The 22,037-nt window shown below is 42.4% G+C and overlaps 1 protein-coding gene across 1 annotated transcript in view; it reads left to right on the top strand.

The window, feature by feature from the left end:
* The first annotated feature begins 4,512 nt into the window (after positions 1 to 4,512).
* The window catches only part of Desi2 (desumoylating isopeptidase 2), a 57,953-nt gene continuing 40,428 nt past the window's right edge, over positions 4,513 to 22,037 (top strand). Inside the window, exon 1 of the mRNA XM_036202333.1 lies at positions 4,513 to 4,951. Coding sequence (XP_036058226.1) covers positions 4,910 to 4,951 — 42 coding nt within the window. The 5' untranslated portion in view covers positions 4,513 to 4,909. The remainder of the gene's footprint in view (positions 4,952 to 22,037) is intronic.

Raw genomic sequence — 22,037 nt, 5'->3', positions numbered from 1 at the left:
CAAAAGAAGAATGAGAAAGGGCACAAGACAGAAAGGGGAGGAGGGGCAGGCACTTCCCACATCTCAGTTTTCCAGTCTGCTCGCTCTGTTTCCGAGCTTCTGTGCCAGCATGCATCTGCCCTCTGCCTTCCGTACTGTCACTCTGAATGAAGCATTCCTCCTGTCAAACAAAGGTCACTTCTGCCCTCCACTTATGATCCCTACATAATTAATCTCCCTCCACATACACACAGCTATGCCCCAGGATGTCCCATCTTTAAAATACCCTCCATGAAACTCAACTGGCCCTCTCCAGTCATGGCCTTGAGCTTAGAGTTGTCTCCATTGCCGTCTCTTCAGTTTTCCCCCTCCACATGTCTGACCGGTCTTTAAGCCCCTTCTGGGGCTGCTGCTGTTTTTAGTACCTTCTTGGCTACTAGGTGGGATCACACCTGGTTTGAACTTCTACAGGTCTTGTAGTGTGCTATCATAGTGTCTGAGTTCATGTATGTCTGGGTGATACTGTCTCCTTGGCTTTTACAATCCTCTGCCTCCTCTTCTGCATTGTTTCTCGAGCCTTGAGGAGAATGGTTTAATAAAGATATTTAATTTAGGGCTGGGTGTAGCATGAATCTTAAAGGTACTTATTAATAAAATTAAACCTGAGGCAGGTTATTGGGGTAAATGCTGGAAGATCAGAGAGACAGAACAAGCCAGTTTCCTCACCTCGCCACTTCCTCAGCTGGTATTGTTTCCTCAGACTGCAAGCTTCTGTGTCCTCATCCCAATGGCTCTCAGCTGAACTGTGCTGCTCCAAAGCCTGAATGTTTAACCAGCCAAATGCTTAACTAGCTAAATGCTTCTAGTTTCTGGTCTTCATGCCTTATATAATCTTTCTCTTTCTGCCCCCACTACCTGGGATTAAAGGCGTGTGTCACCATGCTGGCTGTATCCTTGAACACACAGAGATCCACCTGGCTCTGCCTCCCAAGTGCTGGGATTAAAGGCGTGCACCACCACCACCTAGCTTCTGCTATAGTTTGCTCTGACCCATTTTCTAACCACCATTCTTGGTTCTGTATTTAGTGGCTGTCTGTTCTCTGACCCCAGATAAATTTATTAGGGTGCACAATATTTTGGGGAACACAATACCACCACAGCTGGGTTCTCCAAATCTCTCACTCTGTACATTGCTTATTTATGGATCTCTGGGTAAATTCCTGTCTGAGTCAGGGTTTTTTTACTGCTGCAATGAAACACCAGGACCAAAAAGTATATTGGGGAAGAAAGGGTTTATTTGACTTACACTTTCAGATCATAGTTCATAAGTGCAGGAAGTCAGTACAGATACTCAAGCAGGGCAGGAACATGGAGGCAGGAGTTCATGCAGAGGCCATGGAGGGGAGCTGCTTACTGGCTTACTTTCCTCTGGCTTGCCCAACTTGCTTTCTTATCGAACCCAGGACCAGCAGCCCTGGGATGGCACCACCCACCATGGGCTGGGCCCTCCCATATTGATCACTAATTGGGAAAATACCTTTACAGCTGGATCTCATGGTGACATTTCCTCAAATGAGGCTCCTTCCTCTCTGATGATTCATTCTAGCTTGTGTCAAATGGACACACAAAACTAGTCAGTGCAAGTCCCCTCTACTGCAAAGAGCAGCTTTGATGAGGGTCGAGTGAAGCACTGATCTGTGGACATAGCAGTATGTCATTAGGAGTCATTTATTTTTTTTTTTATTTATTTATTTTTGAGCTGAGGATTGAACCCAGGGCCTTGCGCTTGCTAGGCAAGTGCTCTACCACTGAGCTAAATCCCAACCCCAGGAGTCATTTTATTGCTGTGTTCCTTTGCAAAAGTAACAGTAGTAGGTTTTTCCTGGGGCCCATGGCCTACCTAGGTGCAGGTTCTTAGCCATTTCAGCAGTTTTGAGTTTGAGTTCCAGGTCACAGAGTGGGCCTTAAACCCAATTTATGAAAAAAAGAAAAAAGAGGTTGGATACTCCTATAACATTTGTGCCACTATTACATCATATATTTTGCAAGCAAGATGCCGTTGCAGCAACTGGGTTTGTAGCTGGGTGATATTGATGATTATCTTTTCCTCAGGTATCATGAAAAATACCTTCCAGTACCATGAACGCTAGTCAGTAGGAGTGAAGCTTCTAGTTGGGCAACAGATCGATTTCTCCACGTTTGATGGCATAAGTGGGACCTTTAGCAATAAGGTCTTACTGTCAGGTTATGGAGAGTAGCCAATAGCTTTGGCGGTACTGTGATGTGGGGGAAGGTGTCTATAGGACTGTTTTGGCAGACAATGTAACAAGATGTAACCCATTTTGGGCATTGGAGGTTTTACTTGGTGGCTTAAGATATCTAGTTGGGGCATTCTATCTCTCTCATTTTATGGTGACTATTTAAATTCCTTTCATATGTGTACATATTTTAGGAAGCTTCTACAATAGTAAATTCCATATGGCTTTTCAAAAGGCCATTAATGTTAGTTGCCCCTCTCCACATCCCCTCCTTGATCCTGTCCTCCCATTCCCCTCCCCATTTAATACTTCTTTCCATCTGCTCCTTTTTCTATGCTTCCTAGTGCTTCAGCTTTTAACTTGACATAGCCTAGAGCCATATGAGAAAGGAGTCCCAATTAAAGGATTCCCTTGACCAGATTGGCCTGTGGGTACTGTCTTGATTGCCTTAATTGATTGATATAAGAGGGCCCTGCCCACTATGTGTAGTGCTATTCCCTGGGCAGGTGGTGTTGAGCTGTGTGAAAAGGCTAAGCAAGCATAAGCAGTGTTCCTCCAAGGTTTCTGCTTTAAGTTCCTGTCCTACCTTGCCTTCCCTCAGTGATGGACTGTGACCCATAAACCCTTTCTTCTCCTAAGCTGCTTTGGGCCAGTGTTATCACAGCAAAGGAAATATTAAGTAGAATACTAGGCTAGCCAACCAGTCTCTAGGCTTTAAATTCTCCTTAAATGTCTATTTTAGTCAGTTTAATGCTTATGACTCCATTTCATTTATGCAAATACCTACTCAATTTCTCAAGTGCCTGTAAAAGGCACTTAAAATATAACATGACCTAACAATAACTCGATTATCCTCTTCCCAACCTGCTTCTCCCTCCAAAGTTTCATATATTATTAAATAGAATATTATCTACCCAAATATCTGTCAAAAGTCTGGAACCTGTTCTTGAAACGACCCTCAGCGCCTGCAACAAATTCAGTGTCCAAACTTGTTCATGTAAAGCTAGACTCCCAAGATCAGGAAGAAGCCAAGCCTCAAACCCAAAGTGCTTTTCATCTCATTATATTTGTTAATGTCTCATTGACCAAAGCAAGTCAAGGCTTGCTAGAGTCAGTGGAGAGAAACATCAAAGGTTATTTATAATTTGAGACGCTACTTTTACAGTCTAGCATATTAACCATCATGTTTCCATTTCCTTTGCCTCTTAAAATTCCACACAGAAATTCAAGCGATCTTGAATTATGCACACACTCTTGTCACTCTTTGGCCCAAACCCTTCCAAGTCTTCATTTAAAATCCAACCTCCGGGCAGTGGTGGCGCACGCCTTTAATCCCAGCACCCCGGAGAGTGAGGCAGGCGGATCTCTGTGAGTTCGAGGCCAGCCTGGGCTACAGAGTAAGATCCAGGAAAGGTGCCAAAGCTACACAGAGAAACCCTGTCTCGAAAAAAACCGAAAAAATTAAAAAATGTAAAAAAAAAAAAAAAAAATCCAACCTCAGGGGCTGGAGCATTTGCTTAGTGGAGCTCTTAGGACCTGAGTTTGGTTCCCAGCACCCAGGTCAAGCAACTTAAACTGCATCAAAGCCCTCTTATGGCTTCCTTGGGGAACCTGCACACTTTCTGTCTGTCTGTCCAATTTCAATCATAAACGGGAAATTCAGGATCTGGCATCCCTCAGTCTACCACACTGCATAGCATATGGCAGGAACACACACACACAAAATTGTTGAATGGGTGCACAAGCTCTTTCTGTGTCCTAGGACTGAGCTAATCTATGAGTCGCCACGCTCTTCCCACGTGAGCAGGATACTCACACGAAATGTGAATTCCATATTGAAGGTAAGCTGGGTGTTTTTTAGTTACACCCTACCTTTCAACAGTAACCTTCCTTCATTTCCTCACTCCTACACTTGCAAAAAAAAAAAAGAAGAAGGGCTTTGGAAAACTTAGTCTTCACTTCTTCACATTCCGTTGGATTCACGTCTCACGCTACCAGCACCAGAACCGGCGCTGAAAGACAGAAGGTACACGACTTCTCCGCCAGCCAAGGACGAACCGTCAAGGTTCCGCAGACAGATCCTTAAAACAGCACGCTGGGAGCTGTAGTCTCCCAGGGAAACGTGAGGCAAGGGGGGGGAAAAAAAAAAAATCCTAGAGCATGCTGGGAGATGTAGTCAGGCTGCCCTACGCCCAATAGGAAACGGGGCGTTCCGCACTGCATTCTGGGAACTGTAGTCTTTCCGCGACCTCGAGCCTTCGGGGTGAAGAGGCGCCCAGCCTGCCGCCATTTTAGGTCTCGAGGTGCGGCGCCTAAGAGAGTTAGCGCGCAGGCGGGCTCAGCCCTGGCGCGGGGCGGGCCCCGCCTCCGGGGTGCCTGGAGCCCGCCCCTCGCCCAGGCTCCGCCTTCCCCCACGTGTCTGCGGCCGAGGGGAGGCGCCTGAGCCGGAGCGGGCTCTCCACCGGTCTGGCCCGGTGCTCGCACAGCCTTCTGTCAGCGGCTCCCGGGAGCGGCCCCGGCTGCCGGATGCTTCCGCCCCGGCTGCGGCGGGCCGGGCTGGACGCTTAGTGCCCGGCTCGTGCCCTGCCCGAAGCGCCCGCGGGGGTGGCAGCGGCCTCCGCCCCGCGGAGACCGAGCGGCTGGAGGACGAGGCGGCGGCCGCGGGGAGGAGGATGGGGGCTAACCAGTTAGTGGTGCTCAACGTGTACGACATGGTGAGTGCGGCCCCTGGCGGCCCGAGCCCGCCGCCCCGGGACCCCGGCACCCCCGCACCCCGGCCCCCGGCCCCCGGCCCCCGGCCCGGTGCTTCCTGCCTGGCGTCCCCGCCTCCAGCTGAGTTCTCAGGGTGGGGGGAGGGGACAGTCGCGCTGTCTTCTAATCTCCAGACTGGCCGGCGCGCCTCCTGGAGATGCCCGGTCCGCCCGCCCGAGGGAGGGCCGGGGCTTGGCCTCCCTGCTCCGAGCCCTCAGCCCCCCGTGACTGTGGGCCCGACCCCTGGGCCGGTGAGCCGTGCCCTCTCCGAGGAGGCTTCCGTCGCCCGCGCGACCTCCCCGCCGCCGCCACCCGGCCTCCGAGCTGCCCGGCTCCCCTCTCTGCCCCGCTCCTGCGGCCCCTTGCCTGTCTCCAGATGCTCAAGTCTTCCAACAACTCCCAAGCCCCTCAAGTCTAGAAAGTCCCAGCTGCGAGGCGGATGCTAGAGAGTCTCCCCTAAGGTGAACGGGAGCCAACACACCCTCGCCTCCCAAGGCAGCCTCATTAAAATGAATGAAGCTAAAATTTATCGAGAAAATAGCCCCGTTGAATTATTTAGAGATCGCAGGGGTGCTCCTTTCCTAGGTTCTGAAGACCATTTTCCAGGTGATGCAACAGGTGGATGACGTGACCACTAGAGAGGGAAGGGGAGCCTTGTTTATTATGTCACCTAACTTTGAAGACCTGCAAACACACAGACTAGGGTTCAAAGACTGGTTCCCCTATGCGTGCAATTGCAGTACCTATAGAAGAAGCACCGTGTAGAGAATGACCGCCACAGTGAGGTGCAAGTTTGCGTTTGTTCCCTTGCCTTTGGATACTTATTTATTTATTTGTTGTTTTGTTTTGTAAAGGATTATTACCTTCGCCTGAAAAGCCTGAAATTTCTTGTATGTGCATTGACAAATGAGAAAAATTCTCTGTCATTATTTCTGTTGGCTTAAAATACTTAGAAGAAATTCAACGGTAGGGAGTCTTGACTCTGATTTACAGCTCTAGGCTATTTCTTCGTATTGTTTTTGAGTTTTTAAATGAACAGGGAACTATTGATGGACAGGGATTCCTCGTGCTGTATATTGGAGTCGATGTTGACAGGGCATACGGGCTGCCCGAACTAGAGGAGAGACTTCTAGTAAGTTCCAGTGTAAGCCTGGAGATGGAAGGAGGTGGGTCAGCAGACCAGGAAAAGGGAATCATGAGAGAAAAGTTGAACAACGAGATTCTAGAAGAGCATATGACTAACAGCCTACACTACTGGTTAAGAAATTATTCTTTGGATTTAAACTCTTTGTGTTGCATTACATGGGAATCCTTTCTTCAGACTTAATATCACCCTTTTATTATTTCAGTACCTCCTGCCCACCAGACTTTGGATTTTTTTTAATTGATTAAGACTTATAAACTATCCCTCTGGATATGTTTTTAATAAATTAGGATTATCCAGTGACCAGTGGCCATGGTTTCAGAACCCAAAAGAAATCTGTAAAATAGAACTTTGCTTTTTAGATTAAATTGAAAATGCATCACATGACAATGTTGTATGTGTTCTGTGAGTAGGGAAAATCATTACTAATTTCGAAGAGGTAAGGGCTAGGGATATTCAAACCATGTTTTTTAGGGGAAGGTTGTTTTAAATGATGTTAAAATATGAAGTAATTTTAAAAGAATTTATTTCCCTGTCATTCTAGAGATAGTTGTAGAAAAAGCAGACAGAAAAAAGGGTAAGTGACCTTCCTAGGTGACTAAAGGTGGGATCTAGAATTTCCAGATGACAATCTTGATTCAGTATTGTCTCTATTGAATGAATCCCATAATTATTTCTTACATATTGCTTTATTTCATCAAGAGGAAGAAAAGCATTTGAATAAAAATGTTTAAGAAACTTGCCCTCATATGTTCTTTTGAGGGCTTTTGGTCTATGAATGCTGATATCACTAATTCAAGAACTTACCATTACTTATTTAATTTTGACCCTGTAGAAACCACAGATAGGATCTTTACCTTTCTGCTTTAGGAATTTGAGATATTATAAGGAAGACACAGAAGAGTTATAATTTAGAGCAGAATAGTATTATTTTAACAAGAGCAGAAGAGGACCCAAAGGAGACTGTTCTGTGGTTGTAGGGTTAGGAAATGCTGAAAGAGAAAGGGGGTGAACTAGAAGCATTGGTAGGATCTTCAAAGGCAGAGGTCAGGCAGCATGAAAAAGGTCCAGGATAGGGAGGCACAGGCTGGACTGGGAACTTTGAACGGGTCCAATTAACCTGGAAGGTAGGATGCATGAAAGAAAACAACTGAAATAATCTCTCTCATAACTTGATAGTAGAGTGAGTGAAGGATTGTGAGGACTCTGTGAGCCAGAAGACACCTGTTTACCTCAAGGGGAACAGTGTAATCACAGTCTTTAGGACAAAGCCAAGGGGATTAAGGTAGACATTTTTCTCTGTTCCACCCATTTTTCTGAATTCTGCTTTCTTTTTTGATTTTTTTTGCTTGATGCCCAGGGTAAATTCCTTTTATCTTTGGTTATAATTTCTGTTCTTTGTAGATGCCTTTGATGATAATTGCTTTTGTTTATAAGCCTGGCACATCAACTGGTCCAAACTCAATCATTGGTTTTTCCTGTTGGAATCATTGATCAGTTGTCATGTATCCTTGTATCTCTTTGCCACCTGCTTCCGCTGTGACTGTGTTTTCCTGTTCACTAGATTAGAGGGCTGTAGATCATTCCTCTTTAACACCTACCATGTATATGTAAAGAATGAGCACAGTTGTTGCCTGTGTTACCTTCATTTTTGTGGAGGACTCATAGTCTTCGAAAGATTGTGCTAAATTATTACTTTCTTTTTGGTAATTGTAGTTCTCTGTATACTTTGGGGCAACCTACTACCAATAAAATGTGGCCAGGAGTAATTCTCTGAAACTTGGGAATAGATTGTTCATATATTCCTAATTTACCTGTATGTACAGAAAGTTGAGCAATTTAGATTTCTTGCAGTTACTGGAATAAATCTCTGTTATAGTTACTTTAACATAGTCTTTATTTTTCATAGATCCAGAATTTGTATACATCAGGATATCTTAGCTACTAATGAATTTCCTAAAAATTAAAATATACAAGTGTTTGTTTATCAATCCATATGAGAAACAAGTTTCTTCCTTTTTAAAAATAGTGCCTGTGTATTTTCAGAGTCTTTAAAAAAATAGGAAAGCCGGGCAGTGGTGGCACACGCCTTTAATCCCAGCACTTGGGAGGCAGAGCCAGGCAGATCTCTGTGAGTTCGAGGCCAGCCCTGGTCTACAGAGCGAGATCCAGGAAAGGTGCAAAGCTACACAGAAAAACCCTGTCTCGAAAAACCAAAAAAAAAAAAAAAAAAGAAAGAAAGAAAGAAAGAAACTGGGTGGTGGTGGTGGCATTCACCTTTAATCCTACTCTTGGAGGCAGAAGCAGGTGGATCTCTGAGTTGGAGGCCAGCTTGGTCAGCAGGGTGAATTCCAGGACAGCCAGGACTACACAGAGAAACCCTGTGGGGGGGGGGGGGGGGGGGATCCAAACAAAACAACAACAGAAAAATAGGAAAGAAACACCTTAGAACTCTCCTGGTTAGGACTGCATTGTTTTGTCCTGCTTCTCAGACTTCTCCAAGAGGGTATAAAGTTAGCAAGTATGATAAGGTGTGACTTTCTTTATACATCTGTAGATTTGATTCAGCTTTGTAAATAACGTCCATGTGTACATGTATCATGTACACTCCTCACCTAACCAGCTCCATACAGTCTGAATACACATGTCTAGCATACATTATCCCTTCTTTCTGTGCCTCTCCCTCTATGTACCCCACCCACCAAATCCCACCTCTGCACTTTTAATAGCCAACACTCTACTCAGTATCTCAAATCAAAAACTTGGAAGTAAACCTAAATCCCTCTTTATTATAAACCCTTCCGTCGGTCACCTGGCCTGGTCCACCTCTTAGTTTTGGTTGATCTGTCTGAAATAACAGAACTTGACAATCGGCAGCTTAAATTGGAAAGATAATGTCTTAAATCCAGAGATTAAAAAGCCCCTGAGATAGTTCAGCAGCGCAGTCATGTCATTAAGATTTTGCAACCTCCTACTCTCTATGCTCAGCTTGCTGGCATTTGTCTTTGTGTCCTCAGAGTTGCAAAATTACTGCCATGGCACTAAATTTGGTGTCATCATATAACAGAATGTGGAAGTAAGATGTAGTGGGATGTGGGGAGGGTTCTACCTGTACCCTTACTTTAGTAGAGCTACCCCTCTTATCCTCCAGAGATTGCTCAGAATTGGCTCCTATGGAACTATGCTGAACCTGAAGAAGTGGATCACTGGCTTTCTAGCCTTTGTAGGCAACTTGTAGGTACTAGCTTGGAACTTAAAGTGTCTGTTACACATTTGACTTTCTGAATTGTGTGTCCACATGCATGCACATTTGGAAGAAACAACCTCAAGTGTTCCTTGGGTGCTGGCCACCTTTTTTTTTTTTTCTTTGATGGCTTTCTAACCAGCCTAGAACTCATCCAGTTGGCTAATTGGCTGGCTAGTGAGCCCCAGGGATCCACCTGTTTCTACCTGTTTTATACAGGTATTACAAATACTATCATACTTGGGGCTAGAGAGATGGTTTATTGATTAAGAGCACTGGTTGCTCCTCTGGAGAATCCAGGTTCAATTCCCATCACCCACATGGCAGCTCACAACTGTCAATAACTTCACTTGCAGGAGATCTAACACCCTTACATAGACATATACATGCAAGCAAAACTCCAGAGCACACAAAAATGAATAAATATTTTAAAAATGAAACAAGAAAACCCAAATATTATTGTGCTTGGCTTTTTTAGGGGGTGGGGGTGGGTAAGACAGTCTCTCACTGTGTAGTGTTGGCTATCCTGGAGCTTACTATGTAGACCAGGCTGGCCTGGAACTCACAGAGATCCTCCTGCCTCTGCCTCAAGAGTGCTAGGATTAAAGAGTGCTGCTGCCATGCCCAATGGCTTTTGTTTTTGGTCATTTTGTTTTGTTTTTTTTTTTCCAGAACGTAAGTATGGGAGATTGAACTCAGATCCTCATGCTAGCAAGGCAAGCACTTAATCAACTGAGCCACCTTGCTGTCCCCAACTTTTTGAATGTTTTTAAATTTTTCTTGTGTGTTTTACCTGCATATATGTAATTTTGTTGTTGTTTGGTTGTTCCGGTTAGTTGGTTGATTTTGAGACAGAATCTTATGGTGACCATGCTTGCCCTGAATTCCTGATCTTCATACCTTTGTCTCCTGGGTTCTTCCCTCTTTAAATTGGTATGTCTTTTAAAGGCTCGTTTCACTAAATGGGAACCCATACATATATTTCATTCACTTAACTCTTTTAAAGACTTTTAAATTACATCTATAGTCTTCTGCCATATTATATATTAACAGATTCTAGGCATCAGGTTGTGATTATCTGGGGGAGTCATTCCACTTACCACACCATCAGTAAAAATACAATTATAACCCTCCCACCAATAGTCAGGGTTCCCTCTTAGCAGTTCCTTGACTTTGCATAGAGTAACTGTTCACCTAGTAACTAAAATAGAAAATTTGAAGCATACAAAACAATTAAGTGTAGAAATCTTTTATGATAGGGAAATACTCAGATGTCAATTAGATGCAAGCATATTAGTGATCAAAGGTGTAGGATGTTGTATTAGTTCCTTTTCTCATTGCAGAAGATTCCTAACAAGCAATTTGAGAGGATTTATTTTGGTTCACTGTTTGAAGGTACAGTCCCTGGCATAGTGGCAAATATGTGAGTGCCTGATCACATTTCATTTTCAGAAAGTAGAGAATGACGAATACTGTGCTCCACTTGCTTTCTTCTTTTGACTTGGTCCAGGAGCTCAGCCCAGGGAATGATTCTGCCCAATTCAGAGAGAGTCTTCCCCTCTCTCATTTTGAGAGTTCAGCCTCTCTCAAAATGCCCTAAAAAATGTGCCCAGAGCTGTATCTCCTAGCTGATTCTAAATACTGTCAAGCTCATAATCAAGGTTAACTATTACAAGTCTACCTTTTGTCAGCATGACACCTAAACATATTTTTAAGTAATAACTTTCTGCCTCTGGACCCCACAGGCCCATGCCCATCTTAATGCAAAATGCATTCATTTCAATTTCATATGTCCCATAGTTTTAACAGTTTCAATACTGTTAAAAATTCTAAAGTCTCGGGCTGGGCGTGGTAGTGCCTGCCTTTAACATCGGCTCTTGGAAGGCAGAGGCTGGCGGATTTCTGTGAGTTCAAGCCCAGCCTGGTCTACAGATTGAGTTACAGGACAGCTAAGGCTGTTGTTATATAGAGAACTCCTGTCTAAAAAACAAAACAAAAAAAATTCCAAAGTCTATTCTGAGACTGAGTATTCTGTGAATCCCCACAAAATAAAAGACCAAATTATATACTTCCAATGAACAGTGGTACAGAATAGAAAAATCCCTTTCCAAAAGGAAAGAATGGGAACACAGCAAGGGAAGGTCAGGCTAAAAAGACTGAAACCGAACACGCAGTCCTGAAGCTCTGTTGGGTGTCTGGAGATCTTAGTGGCATCATATGTGTAGTGGTTTGATTGAGATGCCTGCCCCCCATATTTTGGTCCCCACTTGATGATGTTCTTTGGGAAGGTATAGGAGGTGTGGTCTAGTTGGAAGAAGTTTGTCAGTGGAGGTAGGCTTCAGGAGTTTTAAGACTCATGGCAGTTTGAGTTTGCTTGCTGCTTACAGTTTGAGATATAAACTTTCAGCTCTTCCTGCCTGCTGCCAAGGTTCCCCCTGTGATGGTGATAGATTCTTAACTTTCTAGAACCATAAGCCCAAATAAACGCTTCTTTATGTAAATTGCCTTGGTCATAGTATTCTATCACAACAGTAGAAAAGTATCTAATACAGAACAGAATTTGGTACCGGGGGTGGGCTAGTGCTGTGAAGAACTTGACCATGTAGGGTCTGGATAGAATATGGAAGACTTCAGGATATTGTACTAGATAAGCATAGAATGCTGTAAGCAAGGCTTACCAGGTCATCTTAGTAGGAGCCTGGAAGGTAGTGCAGAAAGCTATGCAGACTGTGGAGGTCCAGCTCAAGAGGTTTCAGAAGGGAACAATGTTAACAACTGGGCTAGAAACCATTCCTGCGCTATTTTTGGGGGGATGAGGGAGATGTGGCTGCTTTCTGCCCATGTCCTAAGAACTTACCTAAGGCTAAATTTAAAAGTAATGAACCAATTTCTTTGGCAGAGAAGAATTCAAGATAGCCTAATATTGACTTTGTCATGTAGGTATTAGTAATTACTCTTAAGCAAATCTACAGTGAAAAAGAGCAACTGTGTAAAAAGAAATACAAAACATAGTTTTTGAAAAGGGAAAAAAAAACCCAAAACACTAGGGAGACTTAATGTTTTGGTTTGTGATGAAAGAGATAAGGAGATTAATCCCTGATCTGCACTGAAATGAAGAGAGGGGTACCAACTTGTGAAAGGAAAATGTATAAGCCATTTTCTGCTCCTAGAAAGGATAAACAAAAGCTTCTGTGTTTTAAGGGACAAAGTATCTATCCCAAATCGATGCCATACATGGTGGTGTCATTCATGTGGTACTGCCTTTAGAGTCATGAAGGATAAGTGAAAGGATACTGGAATCTTCCCCTGCAGTTTGAGAGTCAGTGAGGCCAGGCAGTATATGGCAATTCTTCCGTAGAGGCCATTGTTTAAAGCTGTGGAAGTGAAGTTGTGTTGTGTTGGAGATCCAAGATTTTGGAGCAGCCAGAGCCATGGACATCTCTTCTGAGAGCTGTATGCAGGGATTGGAACCATCCCAAGAGAGAAACCATATTACAAGCAGCAAATCTAGAAGGGCAAAGTGATCTATCTAAGCCCTTTGACATCAAGCATGGAGCTACAGGGTTTGGAGTTTGTCCTGCTGGGTTTCATTTGGTCTTCCTTTGGTTCAGTATTTCTCACTAGGTCATGATTCCTCCCTTTTGGAATAGTAATGTGTATTCTGTACCATTATATTTTGAAAGTATGTAATTTGCTTTCTTATTTTACAATTAAGAGATTGCCTAGAGTCTAAGATGATACTGGGCTTTAGGCAGTGTTGAGACTAAATGACTATGGGGACTTTTGAAGTTTGCATTATGATATGGCTGTGAACCTGTAGGGTCTGGGGTGTGGAATGGTGGTTTCAAGGATAGGTGCCCCTCCATAATCTTAGGCATTTGAATACTTGGTTCCCAGTTTATGGCAGGCACTGTTTGAGTAGGATTAGAAGGTGGTTTTGCTGGAGGAAGTATGTCACCTGGTGCAAGCTTTAAAGTTACAAAAGCCACATGTCATTTCCAGTTTGCTTTCTCTGTTTCCAGCTTAAGGTTCAAGATGTGAGTTCTTAGCAGCTCCTGTTACCATGCCTGCCTGCTGCCACTCTTCTCCACTGTGATGGAGATGGAGTCTTATCCCCCTGGAACCATAAGCCCATAATCAACACTTTCTTCTATAAATTGCCTTGGTCGTGGTGTTTTATCACAATGGAGAAGTAACTAAAATAATCTGGGTTTTAACAGCCTTGAGTAGTCTCTTCCCTCCACTTCTGCCTGCAGCTTATAAGACTTTTCTCTTGGGCCAGCTATACTCAGTGCATGTGGCTTTCTTTGGTATGCATCCCAGTTGGGGATCTGTTGTAACTGGCTCCACCTTTACAGCTTTTATACTGTGTCATCTCAGGGCCACCTTGCAAAGACTCCAACCCTGCCAGACAATTGCCAGGCCTCAGTGGCTTTCTGGAACCATGATGCTAGTCATGTTGCTTTCTTATTTTTGCATGCCTGCAAAACTAGTACTGTTTAATGATGCCAAGTTCTGCCAGTTTCAGGTGTATTCTGGTCCCCTTCTACCACAGCTGTGGCCTCTATGTACCTTAGCAGTTCAGCCTGAGAACATACTTTCCTAGGCAATTATTTTCTTGATTTTGATCAGGGAACCTCTTCCTCATTTTCAGTTCAGGCTCTGTTCTATTGAATTTGCATTTTTCACAATAGTCTCCAATAGGCAGAGGTTTATTGTTATAATCAGGGACACCTTTCCTGTTATGTCATTACAGAGTACAAGGTTTCTCTTTAAAGGCACTAGGCTCTAACAACTGCAGCTGCTGTCTTCACACGTGTCTTTTCTGCATCTTTATTTTTATTATATGTGTGTTGTTGCATGATGGGGACTGTCATGGTATCATGCCATGGCATATGTGGTGGTCAGAGGACAACTTGTGGAGTCAGTTCTCTCCTTTCATTTTTACATGGGTTATGGGACCAGACTCAGATTTCCCCCAGCACATTTACCACATAGCCATCTTCCTGGCCCCTTTTCTGCATCTTTAAACTCACAGTCCTTTTCTTGCCAGTGGGTACCTTTCTCATATTATTCTACTCTCTTCTCTAACTATACATCTAAGAGGAGTGAGCAGTAGTAAGTAGGCCAACGCCTGGATGTTATGCTATCCTGAAATTTACCTGCCAAACAACCTAGTTAGTCAAGTACTTTTAAATCACCTTTAGTTACGTTTTCAGGACAGAGGCAGTGTGCAGCTAATTCCTTCTCAGGAGGATCTCTGGGCTCCTGCAGTTGCATTTCTCTTGGCATTTGTATTAGCTCCTTTTCTGTTTCTGTATAGCAACACTCTGACCGAAAGCAACTTAGGGGAAGATAGGGTTTGTTTGGCTTCTACTTCCAGGTCACAGTCCATCATGGAAGGAAGTCAGGGCAGAAGTTGTGGAGGAAGACCACTTTTTGGCTCACTCTGTGGCCCATGAGCAGCTAGCTGCCTTTCTTATACAGACCTGCCTCAGGATAGTACCTCCGGAGCACAGTGGGAGAGGCTCTCAACATCAATTAGCAATCAAGATAATGCTCCAGACATACTCACACGCCAATCTGATTAAGGAAATTTTTAAGTTCAGGTTTCCTCTTCCCAGGTGACTCTAGGTTGTAGATTAGGTTAACAATAAAAACTAAGCAGCATAAGCCAGGCGTGGTGGCACACACCTGTAATCCCAGCACTCTGGAGGCAGAGGCAGGTGGATCTCTGTGAGTTCAAGGCCAGCCTGGTCTACAGAGCGAGCTCCAGGACAGGCTCCAAAGCTACAGAGAAGTCCTGTCTTGAAACCCCCCCCAAAACAAACAAACAAACAAACAAAAATACTAAGCAGCATAATAATCCTGTTCCTCTAAACTCCACCAGAATGGTCTTTCCTTGCTAAATTATGGTGTTATCATTACACAACTGAGTTTTTACCAATACACAATTATTAATTCTGATTTAATTACCATGTTATTTTAATTATTGCAATTCCATATTAATATCTGGCTGGACCAGTTTCCCTTCATTATTCCACTTAAGTTTTATTGGCTTTATTTTCTAAAAATAAAAAAAAAAAAAATAATAATAATAATAATAATAATAAACAAGTATTTTTAATCTTTGAAAATCAGTCTTCCAGATTTTTATGTGTTAAAATACAGTGTAAAATTTACTGTCTTAAACATTTTTGACTGTATGAAGTTAGTGATATTAAGTGTTCTTCCATCATTTCCCAGTCAACCTCCAGAACCTTTTCATCCTGTAAAACAAAAACCATCTGTTGTGCTCTCTGCCCTGTCGTTTTGACCGAACACATCCTGTAAGGGTTGCCCTTTTGTCTCCAGCTTATGTTACTCAGCACACCCTCCTCAGTGTCTGTCCATTTATGTGTGAGCATTTCCCCTTGAAGGCTGAATAGTAGTCACTGTACTTATGTACCTCAGTTTGTTTTTCTAGTCATCTGTTGATGATTACTTCTACTTTTTAGCTATGATTAGTAATACTGCAAAAACAACTGTAGAGATCCCTGAATCCTAGCTTTTAATTATTTTTTAATATATGCTCAGAAAGTCTATATAGTTTGCTGCTTTTTTAATTGGATGTTCACTAAAACCATAAGCTTGAGAAGAATGGACATTTTTTTAATCAAGCTTTTTCCTCCTTATTGATAAAAGTAGGGGTTTTTTTTCTTTTAAATTTTTATCCAGAAAATTCATACAAAAATTTAATAAGTAAATGCCCAACTCCTATATCTAATTCATCTTAGAGTAAAACTAAATAAGCAAAATGCATGGCATATTGAATAGCAGTAAGTGCTAAAGAAGAAAACAAACCAGAAACAAAGGGACAGTGAAGTCAGAGTGGTGTATTGTAATTTATACTAGAGTTTCAAGTAGAGTGATCGAGAGCCCTAAGGAACATTCCTGAAATGTAGAAGCGTACACTGTGGTTATCTAGAGAAAGTGTTCCAAAAGATGAGCAAGTGCAAGGACCCTAGGTCGAGTCACATGCTGCCTCTAAGTAAATATAGAGCAAGAAATATGTTTTAGGAATATTTCTGATTTATGTTCTCAAGTAGACTTGCAAAGATCTTTGAAAATAAACCAAGCAGTACCAAAGAGAAGCAGTCAGATTGGGGTAGACTCTACAAATATAAGAAAGCACCTTTGCCTAACAGAAGGACAGTGGTAGCTGGTGAAGAACTGTTTAAAAAAATGGAACACTTGAGTAGTGAGTTAAAGTTAAAAAGGATCAAGTGCTGGGCAAAAATAAAAGTTAGGAAAACTCAGTCAAAGCCTGGTCTACCTTAAACTGTAAAATTAAAATGGTTTATAAAGGCAAGAAAAAGTTACTACAAGAAACAAAAGTCAAGCTAATTTTATGCTTTTTCATGGCCTGACTAAATTCTCAAGTTATATTAATCACTTGGATTAGAGAAAAGATAAAAAGCATTGAGCAGCTTTGTAGAGAATAGTCAATAGATAGAAGTGAATCTTGCTGGTATTGGAAAAATTATACTTGAATATATGTGTAAATTTTTTCATTAAAATGTAACTATTTGGGGCTGGAGAGATGGCTCAGAGGTTAACAGTACTGGCTGCTCTTCCAGAGGTCCTGAGTTCGGTTCCCAGCAACCTCATGGTGGCTCACAACCATCTGTATTAAGATCTGGTGCCCTCTTCTGACATGCAGGCTTATTATTAGCTAACTCTTACGTTTAAATTAACCCATATTTCTATTTTACGCTCTGCCATGTGGCTCATGGAATGTTATTTCACTTTTTACACGTCCCTGGCAGCTGGCTGGCTGGTGTCTCCTCTGACTCCACCCTTCCTCTTCCCAGAGTCCTCTGTGTCGGGCTATCCTGCCTATATTTCCTTTCTGGCTACTGGCCTGTCAGCTTTTTATTAACCAATGAGAATAATACATATCCACAATGTACAGAAGGATTATTCCACAGCAATGACCTTTCAGCTTCATGTCATCCATAGGAGAGTTATTTATTCATTTATTTATTTATTTTGGGGCAGTCTCTCTACATAGCTTCGTGTCATCCACAGGATAGCATTTGTTTGTTTGTTTGTTTGTTTGTTTTGAGGCAGAGTCTCTACATAGCCGTGGCTATTCTTGAACTCACTATATAGATCAGGCTGTCTTCAAACTCAGAGATCTGTCTGCCTCTGCCTCCCATGTGCTAGAATTAAAGGCATGTGCCACCATGCTCAGCTTTTTTTAATTTTAATTTAATGTTTTAATTAAATTTTTTTAGCTTGCTATAACCTGGAGTCACCCGAGAAGAGGCCTTAACTAGGAATTAATTTTCTAGATCAGATTGTCTTGTGGACATGTCTGTGGGGCTTATCTTGTTTGTCGGTTGAATTTGGGAGATACAGTTAATTGTAGGTGGCACCATTCCCTATTCTGGTGGTTCTTAACTATATAAGATAAAGCTAGATGAGCGCAAGCAAGTGATCCATGTGTTTCTCTCTGCTCTTGACTGTAGACGAGTTTGAGTTCCTGCATTGGCTTCCTGCAGTGATGAACAGGAACCTGGGATTGGAAGCCTAATAACCCTTTCCTCTACTAAGTTGCTTCGTGTCAGGGTATTTGTCACAGCAACAGAAATGAGAGTAGAACATCCTCACAAAAAATTTGAGAAATAATCTATGTTTGGTCCCAAGTGGGGTACCACATGTTTCAAACCATTTATGAAATAATCCATACTTCCCATATTAACTTGGCCAAAGCTAACTGAAGAAGTTTGTAAAAAATGAAATTTTAAGTGTAATAACACTTAATAATTTGAGGAGGGAGATAATTGATAGATATAAGACCTTGATTATGCCTATAAAAGAGCTAACATTTAAGGATTTTTGTTTACCAGCCATTATAAGGAGAAAGAAAGCCACGTGGTACCTATTTAAGTTAAAGTAAAGCAAATAACAGAAAGGAAGTCAAAGAGAAAGAGAGGAGAAAAATCCGCCTACAATGAAGTGGTAGAAGACAGACGTTAAGCACCTTAACACTTAAACTATATTCTCATCCAGCATGTTTTCTCCCCTTAAGACGGGTGCCTTGGCAGTGGTTCTCACCTTCCTAACGCTGCGACCCTCATGTTGTGGTGACCCCAACCATGAAGTTATTTTCATTGCTACTTCATAATTGTAATTTAGCAACTATTATAAATCATAATATAAATATCTGATATGCAGCCCCCAAAGGGGTTGTGATCCACGGGTTGAGAACCACTGGCTTAGGGCATTTGGCCAACATGTGCCAGGCCTTGATTCCATCCCTTGAACTGAAAAAGAACTGTGTCTCTGGTGTCCTGCTCTCACACTCCCTCTCTAAACTTCAGTTTCCACAGTGCTCTCTAACTCATGGATGGACAGTAACTAATAATAATGATAACAACGATAAAATAAAAAATGATGATACCATATATCCTAAACTGTTTTTCTGTGATAGTTGATTTCGTCAGCTTGGCTAGGCCATGGTTGAAGTTAATGTTGCTGCCCTAGGTCTTGATTTACTGGTCTCCACAGTCTCATGAGCTAGTTCCTTAATCATTCATACTCCCCCATGGTCTGGGGTTAGAGTCCACGGTCTTCCTTCCATTAGTCACTCTGCCACATTCTAGCTGCTCCAATTCAAACAACTCTATCTACTCCACACCTCAGCAGCTGAATGTGGTTAGAGGAAAACACATAACCACTCTGACTGATCTCACTTAGAAATTGTGACCACATATCCCAAAGGAGCCCTTAAATGCTATCTGGCAGTGCTTCCTTATTCCTCTGGTCAATCGACTTTTCCAGTCACCAAGACAGTCACAGTATTTCATACCCTCTTTCCTACTCCTTATTCTCAGCTTATTTCCAAGATGACCTCACAGCTTATGTCACTGAAGTGTGGATTTTAAAAAATGGAAGTGTTTTCTCCTCTTTCTACCACCACTGGCCTATTATTACCCTCTTTCCTTTTGTTGCATGGAGTGACGACTGCCCATGCCATGGTCAGACTTCTGACCGTGTTGCATTAGAGCCACCTCTCTTCCAGCCTGCCAGTGTGAGCACATTTCCCTCAGAATAGTTGTCATTCTGTTTCATCACTTTCTTCCCTCTACTGCATCATTCCAATTAACAAGTATATCTACTAAAATGTTTTTCCAGTGCAGGGCCATTGAAGTGCAGAGGAATTTACAATGACCTTTATGTATCGTCCACTGCATTGGACCACAATCTCAAGATGGAGATTTTTCCTTTTTCAAAAAGATTGATTTATTTTTAAGTGTGTGTGTGTGTGTGTGTGTGTGTGTGTGTGTGTGTGTGTGAGAGAGAGAGAGAGAGAATGAGTGAATGAATGTGAGAATGAGTGCCATGTGCATGCAGGTATCCATGGAGGTTAAATGAGGGCATCAGATCCCCAGGGGCTAGAGTTCCAGATGATTGTGAACTGCCCAGTGTCAATGTTGGGAACTGAAATGCGGTCCTCTGAAAGAGCAGTACCATGGCTCTTAACAGCAGAGTCATCTCTCTAGCTCTGGAAATTGGTCTTTTAAAATAAACTTCCCCAGAACTTTATTACTTTTATTTATAAAAGTTGTAGCTGGGCGGTGGTGGCGCATGCCTGTAATCCCAGCACTCTGGAGGCAGAGGCAGGTGGATCTCTGTGAGTTCGAGGCCAGCCTGGTCTACAGAGCTAGTCTAGGAAAGGCACCAAAGCTACAGAGAGAAACCCTGTCTTGGAAAAAAAAAAAAAAAGAAAGAAAGAAAGAAAGAAAAGGAAAGGAAAAGTTGTAGCTGGAGTTTTTCTATCCAGCTCCTGACAAACCCCGGCAGTCCTGCAGCCCACTTATAAAATAAACACACAGACTCTTATATTATTTAAACTGTTTGGCCTAATGGCTCAGGCTTCTAGCTATCTGGTTCTTATATCTTAAATTAACCCATTTCTATTAATCTATACTTTGCCACGTGGCTCGTGGCTTACCGGTACCTTACATCTCACTTGTCATGTCATGGCAGCGCCTGGCAGTATCTCTCTGCCTCAGCCTTCCACTTCCCAGAATTCTCTTCTCTGCTTGTCCCGCCTAGACTTCCTGCCTGGCTACTGGCCAATCAGTGTTTTATTTATTAACCAATCAGAGCAACACATTTGACATACAGAATATCCCACAGCAAAAAGTGTTTCTCTTTTTCTAGATAGGGTCTTGCTGTGTACCGTAGCCTGGCCTTCAATTTGCTATTATTTTCCTGCTGTCTCTGTATTGCTAAGACTAATAACAGTGAGAACTGACCTGTTTATTTTTTATTTGTGGGTACCAAACAGTAGTGCAACAGCATAGATTTCAAGCTTCTCACAACAGGTCAGTATCTTAGGTTCTATTGCTGTGAAGAGACATCATGGCAACTCTGATAAAGGAGAACATTTGAGTGGTTTACAATTCCAAGTCCACTATCATGCACATAAAATAGGAATCAATAAATAATGTTTAAAAAAAATTTGCCGTGGTCATGGTGTCTTTTCACAGCAATAGAAATGGGTTTCTAAGACATCAGTAAAAGTGCGTGCTATGCACTTACATGTGCTGTGCACATGGTAACCTGAGTTCAATCTCCAGAACCCACAGAGGAAGAGAACTGACTTCCAAAAACTGTCCTCTGGTCTCCACATACACTGTTTTCCATGTACACTCTTACAAATCATACACACAATAATAAATATTTTTTAAAGGAGGAGGAACTTAGCATGAGAAAAGTTCATAATACCAGAAAGTAATTAGAATTTCTAGCTTGTCCAACAATGTGAAAAGAACTATTAAGAAGGATCTAGCATGTTTATTGTCTCTAGTAGCTCTTGGTGTGGCTGAATTGTGTGGAAGTTGTGTGGATCATGTGATTTGAAATTCTAGTTTGCAAAAAGATGTCTTCTTGGTTTTGCCTGCTTCTCAAATAGGAATTTAGATGCAGTATTTAAAAGTGTTTCTCTGTACTGAGTTAACAGCAGAGTGAGCGAGCACATTGTGTGATGTTCAAGCAATAGAAGGCCATAGCAGTTTTTGTTTTTATTTGTGGTAGTACCTGAAGGGACACCATAATTTCATGTTTCAGGAGAAGTGATAAGTTAACCTCCTCCTTATTCTGAAGTTGTTAAACACATTTCAAGATCATATAGAAAAATTAGGGCCAATAAAGGTAGTTATTAGGAAGTCAAGTTGTGTGACAGAAGGCTAGCAACTGTGGTCTGTATTGACAGCCACTCATTTCCCTAACAATAGTTTCCCTTTCTTTCTTTTTTTTTCTTTTTCTTTTTTGGTTGCTTGTTTTTTGAGATGGGGGTTTCTAAATATCAAGCTCCAGGCCAGCCATGGCTACACAGGATTTCTCTAGGTATTCCTGGCTGTCCTGGAACTCTAGACCAGGCTTACATCAAACTCAGAGACCCACCTGCCTCTGCCTCTTGAGTGCTGGGGTTAAAGGCTTGTGCCATCACCCCTGGTTTATAATTTACATATTTCACATAGACCGAGTAAGTGAAGATACACTTTAGAAAGACCTCTCAAAAAAATTGTTCCTTTATGCTTTTGTTAACACCAAATTGTAACTGATTTACATTGTTTTTGTTTGTTTGTTTGTTTTGGTTTTTTTG

The sequence above is a fragment of the Onychomys torridus genome, chromosome 11, assembly GCF_903995425.1.
Source record: "Onychomys torridus chromosome 11, mOncTor1.1, whole genome shotgun sequence".
Taxonomy (NCBI): Eukaryota; Metazoa; Chordata; class Mammalia; order Rodentia; family Cricetidae; genus Onychomys; species Onychomys torridus.
The sequence above is the reverse complement of the archived record's forward strand: the minus strand, read 5'-3'. Positions and strand labels throughout refer to the sequence as shown.